This window comes from Pelophylax lessonae (assembly GCF_965119305.1).
Source record: "Pelophylax lessonae genome assembly, chromosome: 2".
Taxonomy (NCBI): domain Eukaryota; kingdom Metazoa; phylum Chordata; class Amphibia; order Anura; family Ranidae; genus Pelophylax; species Pelophylax lessonae.
Window position 1 is genome coordinate 730,946,790 of NC_138769.1, and position 18,156 is coordinate 730,964,945.

Here is an 18,156-nt window from a genome sequence, read left to right on the forward strand (position 1 = left end):
TGGCGGCGATCTGCGTTTTTTTTTTTTTTTTTTTTTTTTTTTGCAGGGCTGCGACATTGCGGCGGACAGATCGGACCCTTGACTGACATTTTTTACACTTTTGGGGGTACCAGTGACATTACTACAGTAATCAGTGCTATACATATGCACTGTCACTGTAAAAATGACACTGGTAGTGAAGGGGTTAACTTTTTTTTTTTGAGAGGGAGGGGCTGTGTGTGTCCCTAGGGGCGTGATTCTAACTGTGATTGGCTGTGGCTTGAGGTGTAGGAACAGTGATCAACGGTCCTACATAGTAGAACCGTATGATCACCATTCCTACACAGGGGAGAATGACAGGCGGCTTTGTTTACATTAGCCGTCTGCCTTTCTCCCGCTGTCACGGACGATCGTGAGTGAGCGGCGGACATCGGGTCTGCCGCTCACGCGCGCGCGGGGTTCCGTGACCGCGCTGGAGCACGCCTCCGGCGGCGCGCTCGCTCCCCAGAGCCTCACAGGCTAGTGACGTACCGGTAAGTCACTTTGCCTGTGAGGGGCTGACCGCCGCAGTATATGTACTTGCGGCGGTCGGCAAGTGGTTAAACGCAGCCTAAAAAGAATCAAAACACTAAAAAAAATACAGAAAAAAATCACTCACTTTTATTAAACTTTTAGGGCTCTTTCACATGGCCGCTCCGTGTGAAAGCTCCGCTGCGGGACTTTTTTTTTTTTTTTTTTTTCACGGAGTGGATGACATTTGTGTCATCCGCTCCGTAAGTCCGCATATCATCCCATCCGTTTGCGGATGATATGCGGACATAATGTAAGTCTATGGGCATTGCGGATGTCAGTGGATGACACCGCTGACATCCGATTTTCCTTCCTTTCCGTTTTTTACACGGAGGAAAAATAGGGTTCTGTTCCGTTCCAAAAAACGGAACAGAACTGAAAGGATGAAAATCGGATGTCAGCGGATGGTATTCCGCTGACATCCGCAATGCCATTGACCTACATTATGTCCGCAAATCATCCGCAAAAAAATAGGATGATTTGCGGACACACGGAGCGGCCGTGTGAAAGAGCCCTTAAACAGCTTTATTTTACAGTAGGCTCTATTCATCTTCCATGAAACCTTTCGAACTCTTCATCCTCCGTATCGGAGTTCATCAATCAATGTGAAACAGAAATTGTTTTGAGATCCCTTCAATACTCAAGGTTCATATATAAGGCGCACCGGATTATAAGGCACACTGCTGGTTTTTGATCAGATTTTAGGATTTTCAGTGCGCCTTATAGTCCGAAAAATACGGTAATACAAATAATAAAACATACATATATATATATATATATATATATATATATATATATATATATATATATATATATATATATATATATATATGTATATGTATATATATATATATATATATATATATATATATATATATATAAAAAAAAAAAGAAAGACATATAAATCACGTTTAACATACATAAAAATATGGCATTTCTGAGAATAATGAACTTTGTTTTTCCCCATGAGAAGAAGAGAAAAAAAAAAAGGGGGGGTGAGGGGAGGACTGGTGAAAAATAATTGTGAAAAAAAGAAACCAGTGTGATTCCCCATATTATGGGATTCTTGTCTCAGTGAGCTCTTCTATTTTTAAGAGAAAAAAAAACGGGCTCCTTTTAGGCTAAGTTCACATGTAGGCGTTTTTGGGGAGTTTTTCTGCTCAGCTCTCAAAACGCCCCACAAGACAAATCCTATTCATTTCAATGGCCCCTGTTCACATCTGAGCATTTTGACGTTTTAAGCAAAACGCCCAACGCTCAAAAAAGTACATGAGCTTCTTTTTGGGCAGATTACAGGCATTTTCCATTGGTCTCTATTCAATCTAAAAACGCCTGCACAAAAAAACGCCTGTAAATCGCGGTAAAAAACGCGCGGAAAACGCTACGCTCAGGTGTGAATGTAGCCTTAGGCTAAGTTCACATGTAGGCGTTTTGGGGCGTTTTTGGGGAGTTTTTCTGCTCTAGGATCAGCTCAAAAAACGCCCAACAAGACAAATCCTATTCATTTCAATGGCCCCTGTTCACATCTGAGCATTTTGACGTTTTAAGCAAAACACCCAACGCTCAAAAAAGTACATGAGCTTCTTTTTGGGCAGATTACAGGCGTTTTAATTTTTTTCCATTGGTCACTAGTCAACCTAAAAACGCCTGAAAAAACGCCTTAAAATGCCTGTAATTAGCAACGCCAAGATGTGAACGTAGCCTTAACAAAGCTTCTCCTTTCCCTGGCAGAATTCCTCAGCTGACATCCGCCATCGACCTTGTGACGGACATCAGTCGGCAGCTGAGCGAACGGAAGAACGCTGCTGTCAACGAGATCTGTACCACATTTGATGAGCTGGAGCGAGCCCTGCAGCACAGAAAGAATGCTCTCTTGCAAGACCTGGAGGCCATCTCTATCACCAAGCAGAAGGTGGGTATGTCTTTTAAGGGGGGGGGGGGGGGACATGTCAGTATCTAACCAGATAATTAAAAAAAAACTTTTTGGATGGAGTGGCCTTTAAAAGCCAAACTCCACCTAGCAGGGTAGATTTACTAAAACCGGAGCGCTCAGAATCTGGTGCAGCTGAACATGGTAGCCAATCCGCTTCTATCTTCAGCTTTTTAAATTAAGCTTTGGCAAAAAAAAACTAGAAGCTGAATGTTTTATATGCAGAGTTGCACCAGACTTTGCATTCTCCAGTTTTAGTAAATGACCCCCAATGTTTTTAGTTTTGGATAGAGTGGGAGAGAGTTGAAGGAGAAGTAGGGCTAAATCTCTGTTGGCCCTGCTACTCCTGTGGAGTGCACTTTGTTTTTTTGATGTCACTCTAGTCCATTCTCTAGAGGGATCCATACTTTAACCACTTGCTACCTGCCTGCCGTCAAATGACGCTTGAGCGGTGCAGCTATTGTTCTGGGACGCCGTCATATGACGACACACCAGAACAGCCACTCTCGCATGCCCCTGGGGGGGCGCGATCGTGGCCGTGCCGTGTTGCTAGGACACGGTGCGACCCCGATCTCGGTAAAGAGTCAATGATATGACTCTTTACCCATGTGATCGGCTGTGTCCAATAAGCCGGTCACATGTAAATAAGGAAGTGCCGTTATTCGGCTCTCCTCGCCTCACACTGTCAGAGTGTGAGCCGAGGAGAGCCGGTCAGCGGCTCCTCCTCATAGGGGAGACAAATACAAGTAATCAGGGCACTGATCATCAGTGCCCTGATTACACAAAATGTAAATAAAGTGCCAATTACTGCCCATCATCAGTGCCCACAATCAGTGCCTATAGTACTGCCAGTCAATGCCCATCAATGCCCTTTGCCTTGAATTTGCGAATGATGCTGCCTATGGTGTCTCTTGGTATGTTTAACATCTTTGCAATCTTCTTATAGCCATTGCCCTTCCTGTGAAGAGTAATCACCTCTTCTCTTGTCTTCCTGGACCATTCTCTTGACTTCACCATGTTTGTAACCACACCAGTAAATGTCTAGAAGGAGCTGAGTATCACAGTCATTTTAACCACTTGACCACCGGAGGATTTTGCTGTCTTCCGTCCAGGCCACTTTTTGCGATTCGGCACTGTGCGACTTTAACTGACAATTGCGCGGTCGTGCGACACCGTACCCAAACGAAATTTACGTCCTTTTTTTCCCACAAACAGAGCTTTCTTTTTGTGGTATTTGATCACCACCTGTGCGATTTTTACTTTTTGCGCTATAAACAAAAAAAGAGCGTTTATTTTGAAAAAATAACAATATTTTTAAAAAATTTTTATATGAAATTCCCCCCAAAAAAAATGTAAAAATCAATTTTTTTTTAAATTTTTTGGCCAATTTGTTTTCTGCTACCTATGTTTGGTAAAATAAAATTGCAATAAGCGTATTTTGATTGGTTTGCGCAAAAGTTATTGCGTTTACTAACAAAGGGAAAGATTTCTGTCATTTTTGGTGTTTTTTTTTTTTAACGCGTAATGGCGGTGATCTGCGTTTTTTTTTTTTTTTTTTTTGCGGGACTGCGACATTGCGGCGGACAGATCGGACCCCTGACTGACATTTTTGACACTTTTGGGGGTACCAGTGACATTACTACAGTAATCAGTGCTATATATATGCACTGTTACTGTAAAAATGACACTGGCAGTGAAGGGGTTAATTTTATTGGAGAGGGAGGGGTTAATGTATGCCTGGTGCTTACTAACGTGTGGGGGGTGACTGAGTGACAGAAGGACAGATCGGATGTCCAGCTATGCTGAACACTCCGATCTGTCAGTCCCTGTCACTATGGAGATCCGCCCGCTCTGTTTACACAGGCGGGCGGATCTCCTCACTCGATTCCCCGACCGGGGAAGAGCGGCGGCGAACGCAGCTGCTCCTCCCCTGGCCCGACTCCCGCTGTGAATGAAAACAGCGGGAGCGCGCCTCCGGCGGCTCGCGAGCGCCGCCTACAGGGGGAGGAGTCCAGCGACGTAGGTCTACGTCGCTGGACGGGAACGAGCCACTGTGCCACAGTACGCTCCATGTGAGCGGTCGGCAAGTGGTTAAAGCTGCCTAATTGGTGCTTATTAGGCTTTATTGCTGCTTCCTGACATCCACAGGTGTTTTCAATACCTGATTGAAAACACTTCAATGAACCTCTGTTCTTCAGAGTGGTAGTCTTTAAGGGGTTGAATAATTGTGTCAATGAAGAATTCACAAAAGAAACATTTACTACTGTATTACAAAACCAATTGATGTCATTTTAGTTGCATATGGTTCTTTAAGAAGTCCTTTACAAATGTACACTAAATTCCCTAAAACCCTTTACAGCATTGGGGGTTGAATAATTTTGAACACAACTGTATCAGTGCGGCATATTAGCACCTCCTCATCAGTACCACCTCATCATTGCCCATAAGTGCCACCTCATCAGTGCAGCCTATCAGTGCCCATCAGTGCCGCCTCATCAGCGCACATCATTGAAGGAGAAAGACATTTTATTTTCAAAATTTACTCTCCGAAAATAAGAACTTTTTTTTTTTTTTTTTTTTTCCTTTCAAAATTTTCTCTTTTTTTTGTAAGAAAAGAAAAAACCCAGTGGTGATTAAATACCACCAAAAGAAAGCTCTATTTGTGTTAAAAAAAATGATAAAAATTTCATATGGGTACAATGTAGCATGACCACGCAATTGTCATTCAAAATGTGAGAGCGCTGAAAGCTGAAAATTGGCATGGGCAGGAAGGGGTTGAAAGTGCACTGTAGGCAAGTGGTTAATGTCGGAATCCACCCATATGCCTGAGCAGTGGTTGGCCCAGCCTCTCAGTGCGCCACTTAGAGCCTGAGCCAGCCGCTACTGTCCCCTTCACAGCTCATCGTTCCAGTGAGCACTGGAGGGGCAGAGCAGAGAGCAGGTGACTGACAGTCTGAGGGCTGAGAACTGAGCAACCAATGGTCTTCGGTGAGTATCTGTGTTTGTTTTTTTGTTTTTAATCTTCCACCTGTCTTTTAAAACCTAAGCCTGGTTTCTGTTGCTGGTTTTGTCCCCACTGTGGATGAGGGCAGTACTTCCCAAGAGGGAGAAACATTTTATTGCTCATTTATTTAGAAAACAGGAAGCCATATACTGTTGGTCTGTTCCTACTGCCCTCCTGCAGTCACCTGTGGCCACCTGTCTCTACACTTGCTTCCAGCAGTTGGATTCATGAGTACCTGAGGAAGGAAGTCATAAACTATCAGGACTGGTTACTCCTGTGTCTACAGCCAGAAATGTTGCACCAAAAAAGTGGAAAGCATCATAGCTCAGGGTTCGGCAAGGCCTCAAGTACTCACAAACCCAACTGCTGGAAGGCTGTTGGAGGGGATCAAGTCACTGTTGGCTGGTGTTGGAAATGGACCAACAGTAAATGACTTTCTGTGTCCCTGAAAAGGGCAGGCAGGAGACCATTGATAAAGTTTGAGGACTGGAATCATTCCAACACAAATAAACAATGTTGACACCCAATATGTGACCCGTGTCTTCGAATGACACCAAGTTTATAATCCAGCCGACTAGTTTAGGTCCAGCTAACAGTGTGACGTTGACTGGGGCAGTCACATCATCCGCCTCCCCTGTCTCAGTCAGCAGCTGCTGCAGGGGAGAAGCAGGAGCTCAGGCATTCTAGCCAGTGTTGAGCGCTCTCTCCTGCAGCTGGCGCTGGCTGACACGGGAGATCATGTGACCAGACCAGAGCAGCCTTAAAATAGGTAAGTGTACAGATTTTTCTTACACAGGTAAGTCAGAATAGGTGTTAGGAGGGGGGAAGGGAACATTTTTAAGACTAGTTAGGTAAAGCCTACAGATCTACTGTAAGGTGAGCATGGGGCTAAGAATGTCAGTGTATCCCAGCAATATTGAGTGCAGTCTGATTATGGAAGTGTAAGGAGCGGGCCGGGAAGTCGGCCGCCGAGTCCTTAACAACGGATGACTCGCCAGCTGTCAAAAAAAAAAATGCCAACAATTAAAAAATGAAAAGAAAACAGCTTGCCCCCTCCACCCCATGGGTGCCCTTGGGTCTGGTATAGACTTTAAGGGAAACCCCATGCCAAAATAGAAAAAAAATGGCATGGGCCCCCCAAAATCCATACCAGACCCTTATCCAAGCATGCGGCCCGGCAGGTTAGGAAAGGGTGGAGGAAGGAAATGAGTGAGCGCTCCCCCCTCCCCTTCCTGAACCATACCAGGCCACATTCCCTCAACAGCACCTTGTCCCTATGTTAATGGGAACAAGGGCCTCACCCCCACAACTGTGGCTGGTGGTTGTGGGGGTCTGCAGGCAGGGAGCTTATTGGAATCTGGAAGCCCCCTTTTAACAAGCTTGCTCTTATGCAGTTGAGAACAGAGGTTATGTGATCACTCCTATAAAATGGAAATAAAATGTGCACTGGTTAAAATCATTTGGTGGAGGGGGGATTATGGTGTGGGGTTGTTTTTCAGGGGTTGGGGTTTATTTTGGCCCCTTAGTTCCAGTGAAGGGAACTCTTAAGGCGTCAGAATACCCAGACATTTTGTACAATTTTATGCTCCCAACTTTGTGGGAACAGTTGCGGGTTGGACCCTTCCTGTTCCAACATGACTGCGCACCAGTGCACAAAGCAAGGTCCATAAAGATATGGATGAGTGAGTTTTAGGGTGGAGGAACTTGACTGGCCTGCACAGTCCTGACCTCAACCCAATAGAACACCTTTGGGATGAATTAGAACGGAGACTGGGAGCCAGGCCTTTTCGTCCACATCAGTACCTGACCTCAAAAATGTGCTTCTGGAAGAATAGTCAAACATTCCCATAGACACACTCCTAGACCTTGTGGACAGCATTCCTAGAACAGTTGAAGCTGTTACAGCTGCAAAGGGTAGGCCAACTCAGTATTGAACCCTACGGACTACGACTGGGAAGCCATTAAAGTTTACGTGCGTGTAAAGGCAGGCGTCCCAATACTTTTGGTAATATAGTGTATAAGTAATAAGAAAGTTTGGGTTTGCATATTCTTTAAAAGAGAAGTATGTGGTTTGGGGTTATTGCATATTTATACTTACCTAGGTGGATGCAGCATCTGTCCCCTGGCGCCTCTGCACTGAGAACCGAGCAATCCAACACCGCCGATCGCTCGGTTCTGACAGCTCCCCAGGCAGAGAGCTGCTGACTGACAGTCTCTTCTGCCCCCTCCTCGCTCATAGGAGTGCTGACCTGTGGAGGGGTGGTTAGCGGCCGGCTCAGGCTCTCACCGGCTGACCGAGAGGCTGAGCCGGGTGTCGGTCCAGGCACCTGGCAGATCCTGACTCCATGGTCGTGATGATGCGGTGCCTGGACCCACATCTGTGATGTCAGCAGAGAGCAAACTTCAGACCGCTCTCTGCTGAAAACGGGTCACAGGAGTGCAGAACGATTTATTTATATTTTTCTTATCTTGCAAATTTGTCTCTCCAACTCCAGGTACTTCAGGCGCAGCTCTCAGCATTAAGACAAGGCCTTGACAACATGGAGAGCAGCATGCGTTTTACGGAACAGGCTCTTGGCCATGGCTCAGAGACAGAAGTTCTCTTGGTGAGGAAGCAGATGAGCGAGAGATTAAATGAATTGGCTTCACGTGACTTCCCTTTCCACCCTCAGCAGAACCCACAGCTTGAGTTCCGGGTAGAGACTGATGGCCTCCGCCGATCCCTCCAAAATTTAGGGGCCCTTCTTACTACTAGCGCCGTGGCTCATTCCTCAGTTGCAACAGGGGAGGGTCTGCGCCAAGCCTTGGTGGGACACCAGATTTCTGTCACGGTCACCACTAAAGACAAAGATGGAGAGTTGGTCAGAAGTGGCAACGCCATCCTACAAGCTCAGCTGACTGGTCCAGATGGAGCCTCCCAGGACGGGGAGGTGACTGACAATAAGAACGGGACTTATGAGGTGCTCTATACCCCACGTCATGAAGGAGAGCACCAACTCTCTCTGAGGCTTTATGGACAGCCACTACGCGGAAGTCCATTTAAAGTGAGAGCTGTAAAACCTGGGGATGTACCGGCCTCACCAGAGGATGTCAAGCGCAGAGTTAAGTCCCCCAGCGGAGGGCACATACGACAGAAGGCTGTGAGAAGACCATCAAGTATGTATAGCACCAACAAGAAGAAGGAGAACCCAATTGAAGATGAGATGATCCTGCGAGTTGGTGAGTGAATGGAGACTTGAAGGGTGGAGGGAAGATCAGCAAAGGGAAGCTGATTTGGAATTTACAATTTGTAAGGTTTTTTTTTTTTTTTTTCTTTTAAGAGTCTCAGAGAATTTTATGGGTTAGGAAATATGTCCTAGGGAAGGGAATCGAGTTTCTGCTTTGAAATTTTGAAGGAATTCTCTGCTTTAGTATGAAGATCTTCAAGAAACTATCTATATATTAGATAAGCAAAATGATCCACTGAAGGGTTTTCGATAATAGCCAGGTATACTCTAGGCAAATCTTTGTGATTGATCAGGGGCCTAATGGAGGAGTTGGGTGGAAATCTAGTTAACAGTTAACGGAGGAATCTATAGAGGGATCCTGATGGTAGTAGAAGGATCTGTGAGGGCATCTTGGTGATGGTAGAAGCACTTAAGAGGAGTTCTTGGAGGTACAGGAGTGAACTATGGGAGGATCTTGGTGGTAGCAAAGAAATCTATGCGGAGGATCCTGATGGTGGCAGATAGACCCACGGGGGGGGGGGGGGGACTTGGTGGTAGTAAAAGGACCCATTGGAAGATTCTGGTGGTAGAATGATCTATGGGAAATCTTAGTGGAGGCCCCCTTGAACTTTTCGACATAAAGATATAAAACTGTAATTTTTTGTGAAGAATCCAACAAGTGGGACACAATCATGAAGTGGAACGAAATTTATTGGATATTTCAAACTTTTTTAACAAATAAAAAAACTGAAAAATTGGGCGTGCAAAATTATTCAGCCCCCTTAAGTTAATACTTTGTAGCGCCACCTTTTGCTGCGATTACAGATGTAAGTCGCTTGGGGTATGTCTCTATCAGTTTTGCACATTGAGAGACTGACATTTTTGCCCATTCCTCCTTGCAAAACAGCTCGAGCTCAGTGAGGTTGGATGGAGAGCGTTTGTGAACAGCAGTTTTCAGTTCTTTCCACAGATTCTCGATTGGATTCAGGTCTGGACTTTGACTTGGCCATTCTAACACCTGGATATGTTTATTTGTGAACCATTCCATTGTAGATTTTGCTTTATGTTTTGGATCATTGTCTTGTTGGAAGACAAATCTCCGGCCCAGTCTCAGGTCTTTTGCAGACTCCATCAGGTTTTCTTCCAGAATGGTCCTGTATTTGGCTCCATCCATCTTCCCATCAATTTTAACCATCTTCCCTGTCCCTGCTGAAGAAAAGCAGGCCCAAACCATGATGCTGCCACCACCATGTTTGACAGTGGGGATGGTGTGTTCAGGGTGATGAGCTGTGTTGCTTTTACGCCAAACATAACCGTTTTGCATTGTTGCCAAAAAGTTCGATTTTGGTTTCATCTGACCAGAGCACCTTCTTCCACATGTTTGGTGTCTCCCAGGTGGCTTGTGGCAAACTTTAAATGACACTGTTTATGGATATCTTTAAGAAATGGCTTTCTTCTTGCCACTCTTCCATAAAGGTCAGATTTGTGCAGTATAAGACTGATTGTTGTCCTATGGACAGAGTCTCCCACCTCAGCTGTAGATCTCTGCAGTTCATCCAGAGTGATCATGGGCCTCTTGGCTGCATCTCTGATCAGTCTTCTTCTTGTATGAGCTGAAAGTTTAGAGGGACGGCCAGGTCTTCGTAGATTTGCAGTGGTCTGATACTCCTTCCATTTCAATGTTATCGCTTGCACAGTGCTCCTTGGGATGTTTAAAGCTTGGGAAATCTTTTTGTATCCAAATCCGGCTTTAAACTTCTCCACAACAGTATCTCGGACCTGCCTGGTGTGTTCCTTGTTCTTCATGATGCTCTCTGTGCTTTAAACGGACCTCTGAGACTATCACAGTGCAGGTGCATTTATACGGAGACTTGATTACACACAGGTGGATTCTATTTATCATCATTAGTCATTTAGGTCAACATTGGATCATTCAGAGATCCTCACTGAACTTCTGGAGAGAGTTTGCTGCACTGAAAGTAAAGGGACTGAATAATTTTGCACGCCCAATTTTTCAGTTTTTTTATTTGTTAAAAAAGTTTGAAATATCCAATAAATTTCGTTCCACTTCATGATTGTGTCCCACTTGTTGTTGATTCTTCACAAAAAATTACAGTTTTATATCTTTATGTTTGAAGCCTGAATTGTGGCAAAAGTTTGTAAAGTCCAAGGGGGCCGAATACTTTTGCAAGGCACTGTATCTCAATGCAAAGGGATCTGGTGGGTGAAAAATCTGACTACTAGAACACCAACGCAACAAAGTGCTCCAAATGTGCTGCCATTAATGCAACACTCAGAGTATTTATTTTAGGCTGCCAAGCATCTCGGCTAGTCCCGAGGCTAAACACATACAAACTAAGGAAAATCAAGGATACTTGAAAGATTTAAAGTAATATTAAAGGCTCTCTTTACAAAAAAAAGAAAAACAGGTTATACTTACCTGCTCTGTGCACATAGCAGCTCTCTTCCTCTTCTCCTGCCGAGTGCCCCAAGAGAAAGCAGCTTGCAATGGGGGGCACCCAAGCAGGCTCGTTTACGAGTCGCGGCTCTGTGTGTCCATTCCCATACAGAGCCGCGGCCCTTCACTTTTTCTCCTCATTGGCTCACTAGCTGTGATTGACAGCAGGGGGAGCCAATGGCGCCATCTGCTGTCTCCGCCAATGAGGAGGGAGAGTCAGCAGAGAGCTGAGGCTGATCGGCTCTGGTAAGTATTGTTGGGGGGGGCGGGGGGGGTTTACCTTCATGTGTATAATGCATGAAGGTATAAAACCTTAAAGCGGAGTTCCACCCAAAAGTGGAACTTCCGCTTTAGGTATTCTAACCCCCTGACATGCCACATTTGGCATGTCATTTTTTTGAGGGGGGAGCGGGTACCTAGATTTGACAGGTACCCGCTCCCACTTCCGCTCGGAGTGCCGCGGCGCCCTGAACGGAAGTTCTCCTCTCCCCCTCCCACCTTTGACATGTCCCAGAAGATTGCCGGCCAATCAAGATGCGCAGCGCAACTCGCGCATGCTCAGTGGGTACCCGGCTGTGAAGCCGCAAACTGTCACAGCCGCGTGCCCACAGCAGTGATGCCGGCGCCGCTGAGACCAGAGGGAGAGGATCGAGGCTTCGGGCGGCCGCATCGCTGGACCGTTGTACAGGTGAGTGAAAAGGCTGGAACTCCGCTTTAAGCTTTTAAAACCACTTTAAATATAGTTTATGAATGTCGATAGTAAATGTTTATCATATACTGTATAATACATAGTTATAATATTGGACAGATATGGTGTCAGGCTGCCAGTACTTCAGTCTCATAGCAGATGTGTCTTTCAGGAAGCCGTGGTAGAGACAAAGGTGAATTCTCCAACCTGCAAGGCATCTGTGCCTCCAGTAACAATCGGATTGTGGTTGCGGACAGTAACAATCAGTGCATACAGGTGAGGTTGGATTTTGCCATTTTCAGTTTGGTTTTTCCTCTCCTATATTCTTTTTTTTACTAGGTCTGATGTATTCTCCCCATGGCAGGTGTTCTCCAATGAGGGCCAGTTTAAGTTGCGTTTTGGGATTCGTGGACGGTCCCCGGGGCAGTTGCAGCGTCCAACAGGTGTGGCTGTGGACACAAATGGTGACATCGTTGTGGCGGATTATGACAATCGCTGGGTCAGCATTTTCTCTCCAGAGGGGAAGTTCAAGGTATGATTACAGGTTGGACTTTTGTGTCACTGCTGTCCATACAAAGAAACGTTTGTGTCATCATCCACTCCAATTACTTGGGCGGCACAGTGGTGTAGTGGTTAGCACTTTCACCTAGCAGCAAGAGCGTCGCTGGTTCGAATCCCAACCACGACACTACCTGCCTGGAGTTTGCATGTTTTCCCTGTGCCTGCGTGGGTTTCCTCCGGGTACTCCGGTTTCCTCCCACACTCCAAAGACATGCTGGTAGGTTAATTGGATCCTGTATAAAATTGGCCCTACTATGTATGTATGAATGTGAGTTGGGGACCTTAGATTGTAAGCTCCTTGAGGGCAGGGACTGATGTGAATGTGTAATGTATATGTAAAGCGCTGCGTAAATTGACAGCGCTATACAAGTACCTGAAAATAATAATACTTTGTATTCCTGGCTTTTTTCCATCTGTTTTCATCTGCCTGTCTTGTAACCACAGAACAAAATTGGTGTCGGCCGTTTAATGGGACCCAAAGGAGTAGCCATAGACCGTAACGGTCATCTGATAGTAGTGGACAACAAATCCTGCTGCATCTTCATCTTTCAATCCAATGGAAAATTAGTGGGGAGGTTTGGAGGCCGAAGCCCAGGAGACAAGCAGCAGTCTGGAACACTAGACGGTAATCCTGATCAGAGTAAAACAAATTGAGGTTCTTGGTAGGAGGGAGGTTAATGGGGCTGCAGATGAGTTGGAAAACTGACATCGTCTGGACTGAAGAATGGCAGAAGGGGGAAAGCTAGCTGAAGAACCAGCTTAATAGTGACTAGCACACTTAATGCATATCTAAACCAAAAAATAAAAAAGTAATATTTTGCAGCTTACCAATGCTTAGACCCGGTTCACACTAGCGCGACTTGTCAGGCGACTTGGGTCGCCTGCCATAGATTAAAAATGCACAGGACCCGTTCTAATAGGAGCGACACAAGTCGCTCCGACTTAGAAAAAGGGTCCTGTACTACTTTGGGGCGACCTGCATTGACTTCAATGATATGAAGTCCGTGCATGTCGCGCCGAGACTTCACAGGTCGCCCCAGCAAGTAGCGTCGCCCCCTGTGTGAACGGGGTCTTAGATGTGGTGGCTGAATTTGTTTTCTCTTTTTCTGGCTACTCAGTTACTATGTAATTCAAGGCTTATAAAATAAACAAATGACCTACTTTAACTAGTGATCGACCAATATCGGTTTTTCGTTGCCGATACCGATATTTTGGTCAATGCATATCGGTATCGGCCGATATTTTCATACATTTAAAAAAATATTATTTTTATCACTTGACAGGTACTCTTGTGGAGGGATCTGGGGGTCTAAAAAGACCCCAAACCCCTCCTCTGCACTTAAAAGAATTCAAAACGCCAAGTTTGGCTCTTTTGAATGCTGTCATTTTTTTGACTCTTGCGCCGAGTACCCGGAAGTGACATCACTTCCGGGTTTTTACATGGAGACCCGATCAGAGCCAAATGCGCCTTTGATCGCGTCTTCGGCGGCCGTGCAGGCTGGTTATACGGGTCTCCCGGTGGGGCGGGAGACCCAGGCAAGCCACGGGAGGGGGGGCGTCCCCTCCCGCTCCTTGTAATGACAGCCGAGCGGCTTCTCAGCCACATCGATTGTCATTACAAGACAGCCGACCGTCAGCTATGGACGCCGGTACCGGGGTGATGCCTCTATCTGCAGTCATCACTCCGGTACAGCACTTTCCGAAATATCGGTGATCTTGGTGGCCGATTCCAATATATCGGGGAAAGTGCAGATCGGCTCTCGATATATCGGCTTTGTCGGTTGATCACTAACTTTAACCTGCCCTGACTGAGCTAATTGCTCGTTCGTTTGTGTCTCCAGTGCTCCCCCTTCCAGACACTGCAGCTCACGGGAGAGTTTCATTAGAGGCAGTGCTGTCAAGCTAGAAAGCAGTGGGTGGGACTAGGTGTGGCGGATGCTGTAAATCAGCAGTGATAATGCTGGGAGCCACACCCCGTACAACATATTCTCCTCCCACTGTAGTGCAAGCAGGCACAGCTTACATGGGTTTTACGTGGCTTACATGGGCTTACATAGGTTTTGCAGTCACACCATCACAGGAAACTGCAATATTTGTACTCCACTAGCAGGATCAACAGGCATTTGCAGGACTTTAAAAAAGGAACGGACAGAGGGCGCACCAGCCTAGCGCATTATCTTTAAAACAATTTATTAAAATAAAATGGCATACACATTGTACTCCCAAAACAAGTTGGAACACTGGCAAACATGCAATCAAGGACCACCAAGACTCTCCACTGGGCTTCCTCTACTGATGCAGGCCGTGGTGGGACGTGGACCTCCAAAGAACCGCTTACGCGTTTTGGGGTGTCCCCCCTTCATGTCTTTTGTACATTTGCAGGGGAATTAAGAGAGAACTCTCTAAGTGCAAATGACTTGTAATCCTACTTTCTAGCCTTGCCAAGAATGATGCCCCCCTCCCTGCCTGAAGCCTCTCGGGGTACTGAGGTAAAGCATCCCAGGAGGCTTTTGGGGCAAACTGTGCATGCGCTCGGAAGTCTCCACTGCACTGTGTATGCGCCAACCTGAGTCATCAAGCCATCTCAAAGCCATGGGAGAGACAGTCGGCACCCTGATGACCAAACACAAGAACAAAAGAGGCACTGAATTCAGATTTTCTAAGGGTCACTAAAATTGTTGCTGGGAACACTGGCTCAGTTTCAGCAGCACTCTCGTAAAAAATGGAACTACCTTCAGGGAAAGGACTCAGAGTTGAGAATCCATACCAATCAAATGAGAGCGCCAAACAAATGTCCAAGATGATTTAATGATAGCCAGTTAATTTTGGGGGCCAAACACCCCCTCCTTACTCTATCATCAGGGCTTAAGAATTTTAAGAACAGACTCAGGTGAGCAGATACCAGATAAACCTGCACTGTGATTCGCTACGGGGGAGGGTTTGGTCCTTAAATCTGTAGGCTTTATTCTGCTATGAAGCAATTTTATCATATTAAAAGACATGAAATATCATAGGTTACAATGGAGAACACAATACAAAATTCCAGTAGCGCAAGACTAAAAGGATGACATAAAACCCCAGTACACCTCTATAGAGATGCACACAAGTATTAATTGTGCAAGCAAACCAGACAGCTCATCTGCAGTTAACATATAAAATCCACCAATAAAAGTCCATAAGAGTCCAAAAAACTGTCCGATTGAGAGGTACTTGTGTCTTTATAGGGTCACCAACACACTCCGCCAACACAGTGTCAGAAACACACGGGGCAAAACGGGGACTCACCAGATAAGAGTTGCCTACCCACTTGTATTGATGAGGCAAATAGGCATGTGGTTTAATCAAATACTCCTCTCAAAACGCCAGCTGTTCCTCTGATAAGATATCTCTTCATGTGCTCACATGTAAGGGTATAAACAGAAGCCTCCACTAGCATGATAAAGTTTTTTGGATCAAGTGTATTAACCACTTAAGCCCCGGAAGATTTTACCCCCATTCCGACCAGGGGGTATTTTGCGATTCGGCACTGCGTGACTTTAACGGACAATTGCGCGGTCGTGCGACGCTGTACCTAAACGAATTTGGCGTCCTTTTTTTCCCACAAACAGAGCTTTCTTTTGGTGGTATTTGATCACCTGTGCGATTTTTTGATCACGCGCTATAAACAAAAAAAGAGCGTCAATTTTGCAAAAATAGCAATATTTTTCACATTTTTTTATATGAAATTCCCCAAAAAAAAATTTAAAAATCAAAATTTTTTTACTTTTTCGGCCAATTTGTTTTATGCTACCTATGTTTGGTAAAAAAAATCGCAAAAAGCGTATTTTGATTGGTTTGCGCAAAAGTTATCGCGTTTACTAACAAAGGGAAAGATTTCTGTCATTTTTGTTTTTTTTTTTTAACGTGTAATGGCGGCGATCTGCGTTTTTTTTTTTTTTTTTTTGCGGTACTGCGACATTGGGGCGGACAGATCGGACCCTTGACTGACATTTTTGACACTTTTGGGGTTACCAGTGACATTTCTACAGTAATCAGTGCTATATATATGCACTGTTACTGTAAAAATACACTGGTAGTGAAGGGGTTAACTTTATTTGGGAGGGAGGGGCTGTGTGTATCTCTAGGGGCGTGCTTTCTACTGTGATTGGCTGGGGCTTGAGCTGTATGGACACTGATCAACGGATCTACATACTAGATCCGAGTGATCAGTATCCTAACAGCAAGGAGAATGACAGGTGGCTTGTTTACACAAGCTGCCTGACATTCTCCCTCTCCCCCGCCGATCGCCGAGTGACCGGCGGACATCGGGTCCGCCGGTCACACGCGCGGGGGGGGGGTCCGTGACCACGCGGGAGCGCGCGCTCGCTCCCTAGACCCTCACAAGCTAGTGACGTAGCCCTACGTCACTTTGCCTGTGAGGGGCTGACTGCCGACGTAGATCGGCGTTAGGCAGTCGGCAAGTGGTTAAATAAAAGCAACAAACCTTGCACTCACTTTTAGACAAAGTACAACTCGCATCAAGCTGTTACAAACCAAGAGATGGGGCTGCCATTGATCCTCCACACCATCCCCACGCTGGTAAAAAAGCAATGGTTGGAGACACTCACAGCTCTACGGTAACCAGGAAGTGGATGCCGTCTGGTCACGCCCCAACGCGTTTTGTCATATCGGACTTCGTCATTGGGGGTCATACTTTCCACCTTTTGTGGGTTTATAGGTGATTTTGTTTGTTGCAATTTTATCATATTACCTTGGACTCTTGGATGTTTGGTGCTCTCATTAGATTATCTTTGTCTTAGGGTGCAAGACTGCTTTCCTGATATTAATTAGAAACACCTCCTGCTCTCCAGAGGGGTGTTGCTTTGTAGTTTACAGAATATAGTTGAGAAAGCTTTTTTAATTTCAGTTCAGTCCACAGGAAGTGACAAAGGCGCTGGATTTCTGTTAGGATCAGCGGGTATTTTTCTGTGCTTGGCCTGTAAAAAAGAAAATGAATGCAGCCACCACACCTAAGGACTGGTGAGCCGAAATATATACATCTTTGTTCTTGGGTTTAGATATTCCTTTAAGTAGTCTATATTCAGTGGTCCTCAACTCCGATCCTCAGGGCCCACTTATAGGCCAGATTTTAAGTATTACCTTGGGGAGATGCAGACTAGAGTACTGCAATCACTGAGCAGCAAATGATATCACCTGGGATGTATTTCAGTTATCTTGCAAACCTGGCCTGTTAGTGGGCCCTGTAGGCCAGGGTTGAGGATCACTGGTCTATAAGACTATAGACATTGGTGGTAGTAGGTGGAGTTTTGTTGACAGGCTGCTCTGTACTTGTAGTCTGGACAAGAGAGCAGATGAGTGGGAGTACTGGCTAAAGACAAGGGGGTTTGTGTACTAAAGCTGGATAGTGCAAAATTGGGCTCCCTTCTGCATAGAAAACCAATCAGCTTCCAGGTTTTATTGCCAAAGCCAAATTAAAGTTAAAAGCTGATATGTTTCTGTGCAGAAGTCTGATTTTGCACTCTCCAACTTTACTAAATAAACCCCCTTTTTTTTTATTATTTCTATTTAATTAAGCTTTTTACTTTTTTTTTTTCCTCTCTCTCTATTACACTATTATTACTATTATACTACTTTTTATTTTTGTAATATAATATCCTTTATATATATATTTTTTTTTCTTTTAGGGCCACATTTTGTGGCGGTTAACAACAAGAATGAGATTGTGGTGACAGATTTCCACAACCATTCTGTTAAGGTAAG

General features: G+C 45.3%; 1 protein-coding gene across 1 annotated transcript in view; it reads left to right on the top strand.

Annotated features, from left to right (window-relative positions):
* TRIM3 (tripartite motif containing 3) overlaps positions 1–18,156 on the top strand; it is a 54,048-nt gene that overhangs the window by 22,987 nt on the left and 12,905 nt on the right. Inside the window, exons 5-10 of the mRNA XM_082248516.1 lie at positions 2,281–2,461; positions 7,979–8,702; positions 12,008–12,111; positions 12,200–12,367; positions 12,841–13,021; positions 18,081–18,151. Of these exons, the coding sequence (XP_082104642.1) occupies positions 2,281–2,461; positions 7,979–8,702; positions 12,008–12,111; positions 12,200–12,367; positions 12,841–13,021; positions 18,081–18,151 (1,429 nt within the window). The remainder of the gene's footprint in view (positions 1–2,280; positions 2,462–7,978; positions 8,703–12,007; positions 12,112–12,199; positions 12,368–12,840; positions 13,022–18,080; positions 18,152–18,156) is intronic.